General features: G+C 49.9%; 1 protein-coding gene across 1 annotated transcript; it reads left to right on the top strand.

Annotated features, from left to right (window-relative positions):
* The first annotated feature begins 203 nt into the window (after positions 1-203).
* On the top strand, positions 204-14997 carry LRRC8C (leucine rich repeat containing 8 VRAC subunit C). Its single transcript, XM_088526049.1, has 3 exons — positions 204-266; positions 10153-10294; positions 12544-14997. The coding sequence occupies exons 2-3, from the start codon at positions 10157-10159 to the stop codon at positions 14809-14811; spliced, it is 2406 nt and encodes an 801-aa protein (XP_088382175.1). The 5' UTR covers positions 204-266; positions 10153-10156; the 3' UTR covers positions 14812-14997.
* The last annotated feature ends 3791 nt before the right edge of the window (positions 14998-18788 follow it).

Below are 18788 nucleotides of genomic sequence, written 5' to 3'. Positions count from 1 at the left end.
CCGCGGGCCGGGCTCCGGGCTCCCGGCTCCCGCCAAAGCCCTCGCAGGCCCCGGGCGGCGCTTCCCGGGCCGGCGCCGCGCGCGGGGCCCCGCTCAGCCCCGGGCGCCGCGGCGGGGACGTGGCCCGCGGCGGGAGGCGGAGCCGGCGCGGAGGGGCCCGGCCCGGCCGCCCGCGCGCCCCGCCCGCCCCGCGCCGCTCCGCGCCGCTCCGCTCCGCGCCGGCCCGCGGCATGAGCGCCCTGCCCGCCGCCGCCGCCGCCGTCCAGGTAGGCGCCGCCGCCCGCAGCGCCGCGGGGCCGGGAGGGCAGCGCCGGCCCCGGCGCGGGGCTGCGGGCTGGGCCCGGGCAGCGCCGGCGGGGCGGAACTGCGGCCGCCGCGGCTTCCTCCGCGCTGCCCCGGCCCGGCCCGGCCCGGCCCGCCTGGGGCGTACGGGGGATGCCGGCGGGTACCGAGACGTAGCGGGGGCGCCGGGCGGTGCCGGGGGCGCCTTGGATGCTGGGGAGTGCCGGGATGCCGGGGTTACCGGGGAGCACCAGGGATGCTGAGGGGTGCCGGGATGCCGGGGGGGTATTGGAACATGCTGGGGGGTTACCGGGATTTTCCGGAGCTCCGAGGATGCCGGAGGGTGCTGGAGTAGTGCAGTCTGCTCCCTCCTCCAATGCTGCGGGGGCCAGTATTGGTCCTGATGGCCCTGCAGCGGCTCAGGCCGGTTCATCCCATGCCTCCCCCAAGCCCTAACCCATCCGCATCCTGACCCGCTTCTCAGCCGCTTCCCTCGGCGGCCCCAGGGGCAGCGGCCGCACCGCGAGATACAGCTCGGCCTGGTCGCCTTTGGAGAAGGCGCCTGCTGCGGAGAAATGACTTCATGTTGCGAAGAGCCCGGCGCCAGCGCGTGGGCGTCCTCGCTCCTGCCGAGCGCTGAAGCTCCCAGGGTGCCATGAAAAAACAGGGGCAGCCAGAAAGGGACCCTGCAGCAGAGGGAAAGGAGGTGGCTATGTAGGATAAAGGAGAAAAAGAAACCCTCTCTCTCAGATTCAAGAGTAGGTGTATTTCCCTTCTCCCCTGATGTTTTGGAGCTGCCTTTACTTTTCTTTTTGGTGTGGCCGAAGCAGCTGGAAGGGTGGCGCTTCCTTCCCAGGCTCCCGTTTCAGCACCCGCTCTCTCTCTGCCGGTGGTGCCTGCTCGCACGGGCGCGGATCAGCGCCCGGCATCCTCGGCTGGGGCCGGGCAGGGCCTCGCTGGGTGTCTCAACCAGAGATCCCGTCTCCTGGTGCTCGGCGCTGCCCGCGGTGCCGGTGCTTGGCCCGGCTTTCTGAGACACTTTGCTGCTGCGGTTGTGCTCTGGCTTTGCTGCAGCGCATAGCAGCTCTTCAGCCGTTTTCTTCCCATTTGAGCACCAACAGGCCCCCAACAAGGCTTTGTGGTAGTGGAACATTTCGTAGTTTTTTTTTTTTTTTTTCTTTTGCTCTTTTTATTCTTGTAAGTGGTTTTAAAAATAAACTTTTTGGCCAATACTAAAAATCCAGTTACTCTATAGGCCTGGGCTGGTTCTCAGAGCAGAACAAACTCGTGTGACTCTGGAGTTCCCTAGTGCCATCTTGCAACGGTTTCTGCCGCAGCTGGAGTCGACCTCCTGAGCAGCCTAGGACAGGGCTGGTTTCTGAGCGGGTCCCACGGACGGGGTGGCCGGGGCTGTGGGGAGGGTTGCCCAGCGCTGAGGTGGCCTCGAGACCAAAGAGCAGAGCGAGGCCGGCAGCGGTCGCTGGGAGAGCAGTTCCTCCGATTGTCCCTGGGCCCGCGGGAGCCGCTGCTTCCAGCAGGTCCTGGTCACCACCAGAAAGGCACTTCCCAGCCTGGCCCTTCCGCAGGCAGCAGGAAGCACAGAAGCGTAGGTGACACTAGTGCTGACAGGAGCTACTGTGCGGTTGCACAGGATTTTTACTCTAAAAAAAAAAAAAAAACTTTAGTTAAATTATATTGTCTCTGCTGGCATGAAATTCTGAGGAGTGAGGGACAGAACAGTGTAATAAAAGAAAGCTTGTAAAATAAACATTTTACATCAGAAAAGAATAAAAATGACCTCAAAATGCTTTCTGAGAAGCCTAATGTAGGCCCCTCATGTAGGAAGGAAAGGAGGCCCTTTCCTTCCAAAGCTGGATTTTATACATTCATCAGAATGAAAGTTTTCCTCTTTTTCATCCCTTAGTGTTTTGTCCAGAGACACAGCTTTGATGTAAACTCATACTATAGCACAGAGGCTGTATGTTTTTAAGACCTTTTAAGATCTGTGCCGTTTGCTGTATTGCTTTTGTTGGTACCACCGGGCAGGCATCATCATCTTCTCATGGCCAAACTGGCTTTAATCCTGACAGACCCTGAATCCGCCTCTCTTCCCTGCAATCATTTTACCTGTTATTGCTTGACACAAGAAGCTAATCAGCTGGAAGATGGACTTTACAACTGTGTCATCCAGGGAGACATAAGCTTGTACCAATATGCTCCTTTTCTGCAGCTTTTCCAGTGTGGAGATTCTCTCAGCAATGTTTGTGTCTCCCATGAAGGGGCTGACTTGCAATCCAGTGTTTGACCAGGTCAGGTTTTTAAAAGGTAGGATATTGCCATGTAAATGCACATTTTCTGAGAGTTTGGGAGGATTCTGCTCTAAGTTAAAGTATACATATTTTTTTCCAGTCTTGCAATATAACCATAGCATATAAAAGGTTTTTATTTTATTTGTACTGTTGTGTTTTTAAAGTAAAATTCTCTACTAACAAAATATTCATTGCTCTACTAACGAAATACGTGTAATGTGCTACTGTTGTCCTCAGAAAGGTCCTAAGTTTGCTCCCATATGGTAGCATTACAGATCTATTTCTCTCTGTCAAAGTAAGCTTTAACTTTCCTGCTGGCTCCCAGGTGAGCAGCATTCAGCATCTCATTCCTGCAGATTCTGGACTAAGCAGTATTCACCTGGGAGAGTAAGGTCACTCCTCCCTTTAGTGGCAACACCAAACAGGGATGTCGTTTTGACAGGGATCCAAAACCCAGGGCAAACCAGCCTGCAGGCTGCTGAAATGCTCTGAATGTCTCCAGTTTTCCGTGCTCATCATTGAAAACGAGGCGGTCGCTCGGACTGATGCGTGTCCTGGAGCGGAGGGTGAGCAGAGCCGTGGCCGGGTGCGATGCCCGGTGCGCGCGTGATCCAGGGCCGAGCGCAGGAGCGAGCGCTGCTGCCGGCCCGCGGGTTCCGCAGGGTGCGAGAGGCCCCTGGAGGATCCGTGTCCTTGTCCCCGGCGGAGCGGCTGCTTCGCCCCAGCTGTCCCGGCGTGCCGGAGGGACGCTCGCAGACAATGCCTTGCGGAAAGCCTTTTGTTAGCGCCCTGCGGCCACAGGGAGCGTTCGCTCCTTGCTGTGATTTATGGGCGAGGGCGCTGCGCACCTGCGGCCCAGCGAGCGCTTTCGCCTCGGCCCTTCTGCTCTGCTCCTTGCTGCAACAGGAGACTCTGCAGGAGCCTCGTCTAGAGCTCCTCCATCTTCTACAGGCAGACCCTGGGCCTGGGATCCGAAAAATGTCAATAAAGACCTAAGGCAGGAAGCTCAGTTTTGTCCCAAACCCTGAGGTTTATTTAAAAGCCCCTGGAGTTCTGTAGGTGCTGATGCCTCTGCGCACGGGTGCAGGTCGTCCCACCACGTGTCTCATGAGCTGCAGTCCATCTGCAGTGGCTTTCCCTGGTCCATCCAGAGAGAGGATGGGACTGAGCTGTGTCCTTATTGTTGGGTATTTGTATCCCAAAGGATGGTTTTAGGGGAGGAAAGTGCCTGGGATGTGTTTGGGGCTGAGCATACCTGTGTGTTTGCCCAGGTGTGCGGGGCCTTGTGTTTTATGAGGCTCTCGCAGGCTCCAGAGAGCTCCCTTGTGCAGCATGCGAGCGGGAGCAGAAAAGATCCTTTATACGAAGACGTCTCGCCAATCGTGAAAGCAGGCATTTCTTTAATGTTTTTGGCTCAGTCACTGCATAAAATGTTTTTAACTAACTTTTCAGATGGCTGGGCTATTTAGAACTCAGAATGGACCCTTTGTGTTTACTGCCCCAATTAGGAATTAATTTTTAATTATATCAGCTGAAAATATTTTATTATGAGCCCTTGTGTAAGGCTAAGGCCCCTGAATATTTCTTTGCCAATGAGTGGCATTAGTTTATTCAGTATTTTCTGTTCTATGAAGCTGAGAGCTGCTTTGGCCTTTGTTATCTGAATATATTAAATAAGTGTTTGTGGAAAACCTGGTGTAGCACCGATTAAAACCTGATGTGTGTTACTTTTCTCAGTCATTGAGATGTACTTTAGGAGTACTAAATTAACACTCTCTGCACAGTTCCCTCTGCAGTACTTTGGTTTGCTTTTAAGCCTTTTCACCCGCATTAGGAACATCTTACAGCTCTGCGAAGAGGGCCCTGTGCTTGAAAGATAGCCCTGATAAACTAAGAATGTTGTTCCCAAAGCTGCAGAATGATGAGTATTGCCTTTGAAGCAGTCTTTTTGACATGGAAATGCATGCAGCTCACTTTTCTTTAAAATCAGATGAACAGTTAAGCAAAGCCAAATCTGCATACAGCCCTATGCACTTGGTACAGGAAGAACTCCTATTGATTTCACTGAGATTTTATCTGGCAGAGTCCAGCCCTGAACATTTTTTTGTCTTCAGTCCAACCAAATAGAAGTCAAAGAGCTGCTGACGATGGGAGGTATTTTTGGTGCGTAATACATGAAAATGCACTGTGGCTCTATTAAAACAAACAGCGAGGGTTTTGTCTCGCTTCCTGGTGCCAAAGCGGCATTTACTGTCCGTGCGGCTGTGGATTGCAAGGTATATTTTGAAGCGCAGCTGAAGTAAAGCCGCTTCCTCAGTGCGTCCCCTGCGAGATGGGCACTCGGGCCTGGCGCTCGCAGGGCAGCGGCCCAGGCTGCCGCCAGCGCTTGGAGCAGAGCGGGCAGGAGGGGCCTGTCCTGGTGCTCGGGGATGCCGGGCGGGGGTCTCGCGTGCCAGCCCGGCCGTGGGGACACGGCAGCTCTGCCCACGTGCTGGCTGCACGGGACGAGCTTTGTAGGACCGCCAAAATCTGCGGAATGGTTTACAATGATTTATTCTTTAGGCCGCTGCTGTTTTCGTCTGTTCCCCAGAATGCAAACTGCCATGAATTGACCCAGATAACTTCTGTTGCATGTGGTATCACATCGGATTAATGCCAGCAGTTGCACAGGGCAAGCTTTAACTCGCGCTCAGTTTAGACTCAGTTGTTTTCAGAGAGCTTGCAAAATATGTTATACTACCAAGTGGTAGCTCTGCTCATTCATGTTTCCTGCTCCTGGAGCAAGTGGCTGTGCCCGTGCTCGGCAGCCGGGCACGGCGGGGCCGTGGGGGGCAGCGCTCGCGCACGCTCTGCTCGGCCTCGGGGCCGCCTTTCCTCGCCAGCCCCAGCCCCGAGATGCAGAATTTCAAGTAGTTTGTTTGAAAATGCAGTAAACACACGGACTTTTAAAAATAACTGTTTGGATGTGAACGGATTGTTTTTTAAATGGCTTTTAAAAGCTTTCCAGCTCTTTTAATGTTGGATTTATATTGGAGCAACAGTATCATTTGTTTGTATTTCTAACTTCCAAATTCTGATCTTTCCTTTTTGCTATGAAATCCTCTGTTATAATTAACAGAGCTAAAAGTAGCCGCTTGCATTTGGGAAGGCTGGCAATGAGTGATACTTTTTTGCCAAATTATCAAGTAGTCGGTTTTCAATGTAGCTTTCAACAGCATTTTTTCACTGGGAACACCAATGTAAAGAAAGCCTCACTATGGGGACTGTTATCCTTAAATACCTCAAATATAGAGAGAAGTTATCATAGAGGCATTCACTGTATTTTGCATGTGAACTGGCCAAGCCTGCGCTGACCCAATGCTAGACATTATGATATATATATATATATATATGCACACACAGATATATGCAAATACATTTTTACAAATATATAGCAAGATAATTACCAGAACTGAACTTTGGGGTAGTTTGGGCACTTTTTCACTGTACCCACAATCCCACATATAGGATCTCGGATAAGAGTGTATCTTTGAGCCCTTGGGAATTAGGATTGCTAATTACAGCCCTTATCACAGTACTTCCCCTTTAGTCTAATCTATTCTCCAAACTTTGTGCCTGGCCCATGCGTCTGCTTTCTGTCTGGCCTGGTAAAGCGCTTAAGCGAGGCCAGGCCTTTCCCATGGCTCGAGGTGCCGGGCACAGACCCAGGGGTCAGCCCTTCCAGGGGCTGCATTTGCAGAAGCCACAGGAGAACCACAATTTCCAGGGGTGTACAGTGGAGCCTGCTGTGGGCAGCCAGTGCCAGCACAGAAACGGGCATCCCTCATACACAGGGCAAACGTGGGGCTGTGCTCCACAGCATCGGCACCTGGAAAACAGCAAGTTTTGTACTATATATAATCTAATGTGCGTTCTGCTAAGCTTGTTCTTAGAAAAGATTTGAGTAATTTTTGGTTAAATCATAGTTTTAAAACATTTTAAGGGAAGACAGGGCTGGAGAGCACTTTAGCTCCTGGTCGGAGGTGGCTGCGGTACCGCCGGGAGCGCCTCGTGGGAGCCCTTGGAAGTGTGCACGGGGCCAGCCCTGGCACCGAGCGGGGCCCGGGGGCAAGGGCGATCCCCGCGCCGCTCCAGGCACGGCTCCTGCTTCCCGTAACTGTGGCCGCCTCATGCTAACGATGTGCCGTGCTCCGCGCCTTTAATGAAGATGAATACGCTATAAATCATGCATGGGAACTAGCCCAGGGACCTGCTTGCAGCAGAAGTCCCCAAAGGCCTTTCATAATTTATCCAAGTGTGTGCAACATGTTGCAAGCAGCAAGGGCAGCGGGTTTTGCTGAGCCCAGCGCTTTCTCAGGCCTCTGTTTGGCAGAGCAGTCCCCACGCCGCTCTCCTCAGCGCTCCCCTTCGGTGCAGCGATGGGCAGGCTGGGTTCAGTCCCCATGGGCTGGGGTCATGCGCCTCCTTGGCCCGCTGCTGGCAAGACATCCCGCCGGCCTTCCCGTTCCCAGGGAGGGGAGCGGCCTGCTCATCCTGCCCCTGCTCCGCTCCCCTTCCCTGCTCCCCGGCGCTGGGCTGTCCGCTGGCTTCCTCACGTTTTGCTCCCTGGTGTCTCCTCGTCCCGAAGGCGCTGGGACCACACTGGGCCGGGCTGGAGCATGCATGGGGCCACATGCAGGGCTTTAGTGTCCGCCAGCGCAGCCTGGAGCCGGGTGTGGATTCATTCAAAGCCCCGCTGCTGAGAGTGAATTAAGTTACTCTGCCAGAATTGCTTAAAAATAGCAACAGTTACCTAGCGATAGCGGGCGCACGGGGCTGGGCAGCTCTGCAGCGCCAGAAGCTCTAGTGTTCGAGGCTGTGCTGGAGGTGCCTGTGGATGTTAATGCGCCATTTCCTTGTAGTGGGAAAGCGTCTTTGGAAGTGCAGAACCTCCCCGGGCACAAGCAAGGCCAGCGCAGCCACGCTGCAGCGGGGGAGCGGGGTCTGCTGGCCGTACGGCCCCCGTGCAGCTGGGGTGGATGCGGAGCCGGGAAGCGCCCTCATCAGCGCTTCTCCAGCCGCCGGCCCGTGGGACACCCGTGTCCTTCACAGTGTGCGTTGCCCCATCTGCCAGTGTGTGGTGCGGGGCTCCCCTGGCGTGCGCTTCGCCGTGCTCCTTCGCCCCGCTGCAGCGGAGCCGCAGCGCGCTGCAGCGCGGCCCCATCGGAGGCGACCTTGAGTTTAATCGCTCTCATTTATTAATGGGTCATGTTTGTTCCCAGGACTTTTCTTCCCCCCATCTCAGATCTATTTATTCCCCCCAGCTCTTCGAGGTCCCATTAAGGCATCGTGCCCTGCTCCCAATTGCCTATGCATTAGCTGCCTTCTGCGGTCAGTGCTGCCGCTGGAGCGAATATCTGAGATTTAGCTGGAAACCATGCCTGTTTACATCAGCGGGGAGTTTGGACCTGAATGTTTTGTTTGGTTCTCTTCCACGTCTCTATTTCCAGCGGGGGCCATATCTGTTTGTTTATTATCTGCAAGTCCTTGCACGTTCCTTCAGGATGCTATATTTGCCTCTCCCTTTCCTCTGCGGGGGGAGCTGGGTGCTCGTTGCACATCCTCCGTGCTCCTGGGCCCAGTATTCCCTCTCATTATTGTGCATTGGTCTTCACCCATCTAGTCTTCTGCATTTCCTAGAAACTTTAAAATAATAATAAAAAATCTCTTCTAATTTCTCTCTCCCCTCTTCAATCTGGCACCCTCAGCTCTTTTCTGCAGCCAGTACAACTTCTCTTAACCTGAGCCCCTTCTGGGACTCCTTCTGGTAGCAGGGAACTAGATAATCTATCTCACATACAATTTTGTTTTCTCTAGGGATGATTAAAATGTATGAGAGAGGAAAAATAGAAGAAAACATTCTGATTTTAATTGAACAAATTAGTTCAATATTTAGAATTCAATAATTCCTTAAAGTGGGTTAGAGTAATATTTAATCGGGCAGAGTGCACATGTCCCATGTCTGTCCCATGCACAGACTATGTCATGTCAGTAAACAGCATTTTGAGTGCAGGTGAACTGAAATTCATAGGAGGGACATTTACTACTCTTTGAGTAAAAGACAGCTCATGCTTCTTGCACACTCTGTCCAGTGGTCTGTTGTTAGGCAGGTGTTGCCCCTTTCTTTACTGTCACCATATGCAATAACATCATCATCATTCAGCAGCACTGTATTTGAAGAATTAAAAAAGGTATAATTTTCAGTCAGCTGATAAGAAGCCCCTGTCCTGACGGAAAGCGGGGCTTTCGCGCGCGGCTTGGAGAGGCCTCCCGCGAGCAGGTCTCCCTCCTTGTGCATCGCGGACCACGGTGACGATACGTGCAGGCTCCAGCGGGGAGCCTCGCGCTGCCAGGGACCACACAGCCTGTGTTTGTGGTGCCAGGAACTTTCTACCTTCCTCTCAGTTCCCTACATGTCACTCAGGGGGAATCAAGCAAACGTATGATACGCGAAGGGCCCTGGAAACCAGGCGGGTGCCTGTCGGATGCGGCAGCCAGGCAGCTTTGCGCCTGTGGAAGTGGGCCCTCCTCAGCCGGGATTTTTGTAGAGCTTGTGAGCAGCTATTGCTGCTGCCAAGGCTCTGTGTGGGAATAGAGAGGAGGAGGGTGATGCCTCCTCTCTCCATGGCCATGAAACATCTCGGGGATCGCAGAGAGCTCAGTTCAGGCCGTTCTTCAGCTCCGGCCAGCAGTATTCCCAGGAGCCGCAGGGAGTGGGCAGCCCGCCAGCGCCGCGCTGCCTTGCGAGGGGTCTGCGCTGGTGCCGGGGCGTGCGGAAAGCTGCGTGGGGTTCCTCAAATGCCCGAGGTCTGTGGGTGTTTTTTTCCAGTGGGTTTTCAAAAGGAGACGTGGGACGCGAAGGCTTGGTGGCAGCAGCTCCCAGGCACGCTCTGCTGAAGCGCCGTGGCTCCACTCTTGTGTCCGCTGAGCACGGGGGAGATAAGCACGTGCAGAGCGAGGGGAGTTTGTTTGAGTACCGCATACCATCGCCCCGCGCAGCCAAGAGCCTCTGTGCCCTGGCCAAGCAGCAGGAGCCAGAGCACTTACCACGTTCTCCAGAAGGCAGTTTTTGTCCTTTGGGACAGTTTTAGTTGCCTTCCCATGTGTCTTTATCCTGCCATCGTAACCCGCTGGGGTGTTTCTACGCTGTTTGGATCTTGGGATTGAGTTGCACAATGTGCTGTGGGCTTTGAGATGGGTTTCTCTGCCTGTACACGCTCGCTGAGTTTTCGGAGGAAGCGGTGATGTAAGGCTCAGCGCGGAGGTGAAGATAAAGCCCTTGGTGCGCCCGTGCTGCCTGCAGTTTCGGTTAGCTGAGGTGCTCTGGTGGCTCGTGCTCCAAGCACTGTACATTTAAAGCCGTGGTGGGAATGCACAGGAGTACTTCAAAGCATCCCTGAAACCACAGCAGAGAAAATGTAAGCGAATGAAGGTGGAAGGGTGGCTGGAAGGGGCTGGGAGTTGGGATGGGACGGGATGGGATAGCACAGCAGGGCTCAGTGCTCCAATGCCTCTCTTGCAGGAAGATGATTCCCGTGACCGAGTTCCGGCAGTTCTCGGAGCAGCAGCCAGCCTTCCGGGTGCTGAAGCCTTGGTGGGACGTTTTCACCGACTACCTCTCTGTCGCCATGCTGATGATCGGTGTGTTCGGGTGCACCTTGCAGGTGAGCAGGACGTGGCCGGGGCCGCGTGGGCACTGGCGGGGGCACGGGAAGACCGAGGCAGGCGGGAAAGGGCCCTGGCAGGAGGGCGTCGCACGTTGCCATTCCCTTGTGTCCACCACGAACAACACGAAAATTGACTGGTCCCAGAATTACAAGTCATTTAGGCAGCAAAATGAAATAACACAGGCCAGGCTTTTAGTGGCTGTAAATCAGTGCCTCTGTGCTGGAGTCCATGGAGCGGTGCCAGGGCTGTTGGTTTGGCAATTGCCTTTGGTTATCTTGACAAAAGCCTGTGTCTGGATGCCTGTTCTCACCACAGTCTGACATAACAAAACAGTCATCAACTGAAAGTCCCATTTCTTACCTTCTTTTGTTGGTTAGGAGCTTAAAAATGTATTTTAGTATTTTCTTTGTTGTTGTTGTTGTTGGTTTGACATTTTTATTTGTTGATAGTTTTTTTTCCTTTATACTTCAAATAGATTTGAAATGAATATAGAGATTTTGTTAACGCTGCCACAACCTGTATTATGCCTCCTCCATGCCGAGGCATCTCTGCGGGTGTTCCCACATGGACGACTTACGCTATTGTCACTCCCTGTTTGTTACATTGTGCTAAAGAACCAAAACGTAAAAAAAAAAAAAAATGGAAATTTCTGTTTGTAATGGACTCTACAAAAGTAGAAGGCCATAGTGCTAGTTCAAATGTGGATGCCTGTTCTTTGGTATGACTCAGAAATGGAGCAAAAAGGACACATTGACAGAACTCTGATTTCAGCAGGATTTGTTCCCTTACATGGCTCAAGGTTTTCACATACCATGTCCCAGTTTTTATGTGAAATCAACTGTAGTTTTGCCTGTATTGTCTTTTCAAATATCTTTTGGAAAGTATGATGTCTGTGTTTAAAAATCTCTCTGTACAAGGATTTATTCTGCTTTGGTAGCCAAGTGTTTGCTTAAGCACATAAAGTAGAGTATCTGTCAGTTTTAAATTTATCTGCTTGATTGGATGAAGCACACTGGAAAATAGTGTTTGGAAGCAATGCGAATAACACAGGGAATTTTTAAATTCCAATTTACTAGCAAAGACATGATCCAGTGTATAAATATAACAGAATACTCTGTTACTTGCCCTTGACAACAATAGCATTTACAGGCAAGAAGTTTTTGAAGTGGCCACAGTTGTGGCACTGATAATGTTAAAAATATGTGAGGTCCCAGTGCAGCATCTCCCTGCACTGGGTGAAATCGGTGTTTGGTGGCTCCTATTGCCCACCTCTGTTGAGTGCACTCAGCAACCCTGATGCCAAAGGATACATCCCCACTACAGTTAAAGGCACATTCTTAGTTTGGGCTAATCCCAGTTAGTCATTCAGGCAAATAACAGAGCTCCCTGGTTTATCACATGGATTATTTTTTTAATATTTTAAATTCCGTCCTGCAGGGAGCCTGGCACTGAGCTCAACCTGTTACCCCAAGCTAAGCTGAAGATGACTGGTGCCCAAAGGTGTTGTGACCTGTGGTTGCCAGCGTGGGAGGCTGGCCCAAGTTAAGAAAGTTGCTCTGTTTTGCATTATAGATGGGCTGAGGGCAGAGCTACATTATATTTCACAGGTGTTTGGAATGAGGACTGCCTCTTCCTATTTAATATATATGAGAAAATGATTAGAAATAAAGTCCATGCACACACACAGAGAAAAGCCTTCAACTCTCCATTTTCCCTATATATCCTGACTAAGACCAAAGCCTAACAATAGCAGGGGTGCTGATAGCCCCGTCCTGACTCTCCGCGAGCCGTTCTGGGTCTGCCAGACCTCCCAGTTTGCACATAAACCCACACGAATGCAGCAGCGCTGCTTTCCAGTCCACAGTCTGTGAGCGCGGCGTTGCGTTTGGTCAGGGTAAGCACGCGCAGCCAGAACACGCTGTCCCTGGGGAGAGCAAGGCAGAGGCTTCCCCCTTGTCCTGCCGGGATGCGTTACCCGCACTTTCCCTTTTTCTGGATTGTTGCAATGCCTTCTTATTCAACTTATGGAAAGCTAACCGTAGATGGAAGGGGGTGACCTGGTTCCTGGCGTGTAGAACAAGCGTCTCTTTGGGCCTAACAACAACAATAACAGCACAAAGCGGGCCCGGCGCAGAGCTGTGAGGAGGAATGCCCGGCAGGGGAGGAGCTCCCGGGACCGCCGCTTCCTGGCAGTGCCGCCACTGCCTGTACGTCAGCTGACAGGGTGTCTTTTTGTGTGTTTCAGGTCATGCAGGACAAGATAATATGCCTTCCAAAGCGAATACAGCCTTGCCAGAACCAGTCTAACAGCTCCAATGTGTTTCACACAATCCCAGACACAACTCCGCTCCCTCCCAAGCCATCCACTGCTCCAGCTACTGTTGAAATGAAAGGACTGAAGACTGATTTGGACCTTCAGCAGTACAGCTTTATAAATCAGGTGTGCTACGAGCGTGCCCTGCACTGGTATGCCAAGTACTTCCCTTACCTTGTCCTTATACACACACTGGTCTTCATGCTGTGCAGTAACTTCTGGTTCAAGTTCCCTGGATCGAGCTCCAAAATCGAGCATTTCATTTCGATACTTGGGAAGTGCTTTGACTCTCCCTGGACAACAAGAGCCTTATCAGAAGTGTCAGGGGAGGACTCTGAAGAGAAAGATAACAGGAAGAATAATGTAAGCAAGTCTAACACTATCCAGCCAAGCACCGAAGGCACTTTGGTCAAGACGCAGTCTTTAAAATCAATCCCTGAGAAGCTGGTTGTGGATAAGGGGACACCAGGAGCGCTAGATAAGAAAGAAGGTGAACAGGCCAAAGCACTGTTTGAAAAAGTGAAGAAATTCAGACTGCATGTCGAGGAAGGTGATATACTCTATGTTATGTATGTTCGCCAGACTGTACTTAAGGTAATTAAATTCCTTATCATTATTGCTTACAACACAGCACTTGTCTCAGAAGTTAATTTTACAGTAGTCTGTAATGTTGATATTGAAGACATGACAGGATATAAGAATTTTTGCTGTAATCACACAATGGCCCATCTGTTCTCTAAGCTTTCCTACTGCTACCTGTGCTTTGTAAGCATCTACGGCCTCACATGCCTTTACACTTTATACTGGTTGTTCTATCGCTCACTGAAAGAATATTCTTTCGAATATGTTCGTCAAGAGACAGGAATTGATGATATCCCAGATGTCAAGAATGACTTTGCTTTTATGCTTCATATGATAGATCAATATGATCCTCTCTATTCCAAGAGATTTGCTGTCTTTCTGTCTGAAGTCAGTGAAAATAAGCTGAAACAACTGAACTTAAACAACGAGTGGACTGCAGATAAATTGAGACAACGGCTACAGACAAACTCCCACAGTCATTTGGAGCTACAGCTTTTCATGCTCTCTGGACTCCCAGACACAGTTTTTGAAATTACAGAGCTGCAGTCTTTAAAACTTGAAATAATTAATAACGTGATGATACCAGCAACCATTGCCCAGCTGGACAATCTCCAAGAGCTGTCTTTGCACCAGTGCTCTGTGAAGATCCACAGCGCCGCATTGGCCTTTCTGAAGGAGAATCTTAAGATCTTAAGTGTCAAGTTTGATGACATCAGAGAACTGCCACACTGGATGTATGGCCTCAGGAATTTGGAAGAGCTCTATTTAATTGGCTCTCTAAGTCATGATATCTCCAAAAACATTACACTGGAGTCTTTCCGGGAACTTAAAAGCCTTAAAATTCTTTACATTAAAAGTAATTTGTCCAAAATCCCACAGTCTGCTGTTGATGTCTCAAGTCACCTGCAAAAACTGTGCATCCATAATGATGGCACTAAGCTGGTCATGCTCAACAACCTGAAGAAGATGGTCAACCTGACCGAGCTGGAACTGGTTCACTGCGATTTAGAACGCATTCCTCATGCGGTCTTCAGCCTTCTCAGTCTTCAGGAATTGGATTTAAAGGAGAACAACCTCAAATCAATTGAAGAAATAGTAAGTTTCCAACATCTGAGAAAACTGACAATCCTTAAGCTGTGGTACAACAGTATAACATACATCCCTGAGCATATAAAGAAACTCACCAGCCTAGAACGCCTCTCCTTCAGCCATAACAAAATAGAGGTTCTTCCATCCCACCTCTTCCTATGCAACAAAATCAGATATTTGGATTTGTCTTACAATGACATTCGCTTTATCCCACCAGAAATAGGAGTTCTGCAAAGTTTACAATATTTTTCCATCACTTGTAACAAAGTGGAGAGTGTGCCAGATGAACTCTACTTTTGCAAAAAGCTTAAGACTCTGAAAATTGGGAAAAACAGCTTGTCAGTCCTTTCACCCAAAATCGGTAATTTGGTATTTCTCTCCTACTTGGATATTAAAGGCAACCACTTTGAAATTCTCCCAGCTGAACTTGGTGAATGTAGAGCTTTGAAGCGAACTGGTTTCATTGTAGAGGACGCCTTGTTTGAAACATTGCCTTCCGATGTCAGGGAACACATGAAAGCTGAATAACTAACTTCCTCTTGCTCGGTTTTACAGAAATACACTTCTACCATATAGGCTATAGGAAGTGCATACTCTGAATATGCATTTAGTGCTATGTTTATTTCTTTTTCCTTTTCAAACAAATCCTGTCTGTACAAACAAGTTTGGAGTAAGGAGTACATATATTTTTAAATAAAATTTTCTTGTATTTTTTCACTGTTTTAAGATATTTTTAAGTTTATTTTGCTCTGAGCACAAGGGTGTAACTTAATTTTTACTGACAAAAGCAAGTGTTTTTATCTGCTGATTTTTTTTCCTTTGACTAATCCCCTCAGGGGAACCGTGTTTCAGCTGTGTGCTTTGGGTTGCCTAGTTTGTACCTGGTCTACTAGGTCTTCCTGGTTCGTGTGGCTCCCTTAGGACGTGGTGTTCGGAGGGTGCTCCGGCAGATGCTGAATGCCCCCTCTCCCCGGTGGTCAGCGATGGCCCCAGGTGTTCGGCAGCCAGCGGAACCGAGTCCGGGCTGTGCCCTTTCCTGCAGCTGCCCGGGCCCCTCGGCTCCCTGCCCCCAAGGATGCTGGCTCCTCACAAGAATGGCACTCAGAAAAAGTGCAATCATGGTTAGTTTGTAAAGCTTCTGACATGGAAATGACACAAGTTTTAGCAGCTAATATGCTCCCTAATCAAGCTGTGTAATTGTATTATCAAGCTCAGCACAGGAACATTTGCGGATTTACAGAAGTGAGATTAAATGAATACATTAGCTTCTGAAAATCTCAGCCTACCAGAGGACAGTGATGAAGGCTATGTTTTCATCTCCCAGCTAATAATTAAATCAGAAATCATACATCGGGAAGCCTGCTTTTTAAATAATGTAATCATCTGTAATACTCTTTAATGATTAAGTATCAGGTTAGAATTTTATTCTCTGAAGCCACATTCAGTTTTTTGTTTATCCAGCCACTTGCTCTCTTTTGTGAAAGTTTAGCAGGTATAGTCCATGGTAATATGTGTGCTGCTCACAAGCTGATTTAAGCTAATCAAAAATAACTATATGACAGTAAATTATTTTGCTGGGAGAAGATCTCTTCGTCCTGTCCAACATATAGCACATATCTGAGTCAAACACAGGTGCTGGATCAGTGCTTTGCTAAAATGCCTAGAAATAAGTACTTTCTGAAGGAGGTAATGCTTTTTATAAATAGCAGAGGTTGAAACACTGATTGTTTAAGTGATGTAAAATAGTTGTTTGATGATTGTCGGGTTGGTTGCTTTTAAATGTTCTCTAATTGCTGTTGCGAGTCTTGAACTACAGTTCATCTGAGTTCCTGAGCTTGGTACAAAAGCATCGTGTTGCTTCAACAGTCTGACTTAGGAAGGTGGGAGGCAAACGAAGCCAGTGCTTCCTCGTTGCTCCGGGGAGTGCTCTGCATTTGGTAAACGGGCTTGCCAGGGCACCAAAGTTATATTTTGGGCTTGGTTCTGTTCTGGAGAAGATCCATATGGTTAGTCAAAAATGGGTCTGGCATGAAGGAATCAATGCAAGCTGTTCAAAAGGGGTTTTATTTAGTTCTCTAAAAGACCTTCAACTGAGGTGGCTATTGCAAGAGCTACTCTTTATTCATATGTGGAATGCACTTACTGGAGCAGCTTGGCAGTATATATATTCTAAATGTACTTCACTTTGATGTAATGTGAGGGAGAAAAATGTTTCATTGCTCATATTAACCTAATTATGTAAACCAAAGTGCTGTTGTTCCTGATGAATGTAAACTGTTTAAAATATCCAAGTAATTGGTGGAGCTGTATAGTTATCTTATTTAGATTTGAAATATGGGATTACATTTAAAGTTTTAAAAGAAAAATCTTTATATTCCTTCGATGTAGCATTTTGAATCCATAATTTATTTTGTGTCTAATGTCTCACGTGTAGTTTGTGGTCTGTCTTCTCAATGGGAAGGACGCGCCTCGTGCCTGCAGCTGGAGCCCGTCGCTTAGGGGCAGTGACCTGACACCCATGCAGCCCCTCCTGGGGCACCACTACACGGTACCAAGTGCCTTGTGCTCCTGTGTCTCGAGTCACCCTCCAGGTGAGAACAGCTTTTACCCTCTGAGCACTTTCCTACCAATTGCATCTCCCCGCAGGGTCTGGGCTGTTCAGTCGGTCTCACCATGAGCTGCCGCTGAAGAAGGGCAGTTTCCTTCCTCCTCCTCCTTGGATGCCTCGTCTTGGCCGCCCACACTGGCCACTTCTGCCTTTACTGGGCTGGCGCTTGTCCCATCCCTCCACAAGGCAAATCAATCTCTTAAGCCAGAAGAAAGCTAAGCCATAAAGAAAAGAAAGGCCTGTTTTTCTGCTGGGCCCTGCTGCAGCTCAGGGTGTGGAGGTGTTGGGGTGACCCGTCCCCGAGGCACCGAGCCCCTTCCAGGACGGCCAAGCCGCTGTGAGCACAGCCGGGCTAAGTGGCTCCTGTGCGCAGGCAGCCCTCGGGCTCACAGCGAGGGATAAAACACCAAATTACCCTTAACCGTTTAAACTTAGGGAACAAACTCAGGTAGCTGCACTGCTGACTTTTCTGAATTTCTTACTGTCTGCTCCATGGGGTGTATTTTCAAAACTGTATGACCATATTTTAGAAATGTGTCAGCTAAGAAAACAGCATTTCCTAATTCTGTGTGGTATCCAGGAAAATATGTAAAAGTGCCATATTTATCCAGTGATTCATTTACTGCTCATATGTGTATTCACATGCAACACATACTAGAGGACAAGGATGGACTTTGTGGATAACACTTCAGGCATGGTTTCTATGAGTTTATGTAATTATTACATTAATCAGGTGCCTAACAGCTGGTGTAATTCCTGAATATAAGCAAAGCTTATTACTCAAAAATAGTGCAGATCTTCCTTGGTAATGGGAGCAAAGATGACAAGGAGAGCATCAAAAATAAGAAGGTGACCTTAATAGTGCGTTAAACCCAAAAAGCAAGTCTACTTTGTGATCAAAATCTGGAGATGTTCATCTCCCCCACTGTCAAAATTAGGATGGAGATATTTGTTGACCTCTTGCATCTGGACAGCCCAACAGCTCTCAAAAGACCTAACTGGAAAGTGCCTGCTCCAAGTCTCATATCACATTTCTGGCACATCCGCTAATGCATGTGTTTAAGCAGTGACGAGTCCTGTACGAGTGCCAAGGGAAAAGCTTTGAAATTTTACCAAACGGACAAACATCTCAATTCCACAGCAAGAATCCTAATTCTGTTGCAAGACTCTTAATGTGAAGGTAGACCTGCCTAGTGTTACTTTGCAATATAGTGTGCCCGGAGGAACCTGAAATAAAATGGTCTTTTGTAATGACATTGTCAGGCTTCAATGTGGTTATTTGTTCGGGAAACGCTTTGTTTCTGTTTTACCAGAGGTCAAACACACCCCTCCTTCTGGTTTGGTCTCCTGGGAGGGAAGTCAAGACACTGGGCTTGGAAAACCACGGTGGGACCCGGCCGGCCTTGGCGTTTTGGAGCCCAGGTGCCCGTGCGCCCGCTCCTCTCCTCCCGTGCACCCACGGGCTCGGCCTGGCGCGGACGGGCAGGGCTGGGGCCTGGGCACCCGCCTGGCTCCCCCGCACGGTGCCGCTGGCAGCTGAGCCCCTTCCCGCCGGCCCCATGGCGATACCATCTCCGCACCGCGCCCAGCGGGGCGGGAGGCGAAACTTGCACGTCGCCCCCGCTGTGAACTGCTCTGGCTCAGCAGGGCTTTGTGGCCTGAGTTAGCTGGACTCTGACAAACCACTTTCTTTTGGTTTCCTTAAAATATGTTCTGGGAAGTGGGATTTAGCCAGAGCAGATACGCATGGCACGAGAAACGCCAGCGCGCTGCAACCCCCAGGGCTGGCGGGCTCGCAGCCAAGCGAGCAAGCGGTTACATCACTCCTCCGAGCGCAAGGCACCACACGCTAGAGCCGCTCTGTCCTTCACTGCAAGCTCCGTAACCACGGGAAACT

This window comes from Tinamus guttatus, unplaced genomic scaffold (assembly GCF_059628265.1).
Source record: "Tinamus guttatus ecotype Peru unplaced genomic scaffold, ASM5962826v1 Tinamus_guttatus_pri_ptg000242l, whole genome shotgun sequence".
In the NCBI taxonomy this organism is placed as follows: Eukaryota; Metazoa; Chordata; class Aves; order Tinamiformes; family Tinamidae; genus Tinamus; species Tinamus guttatus.
The sequence above is the reverse complement of the archived record's forward strand: the minus strand, read 5'-3'. Positions and strand labels throughout refer to the sequence as shown.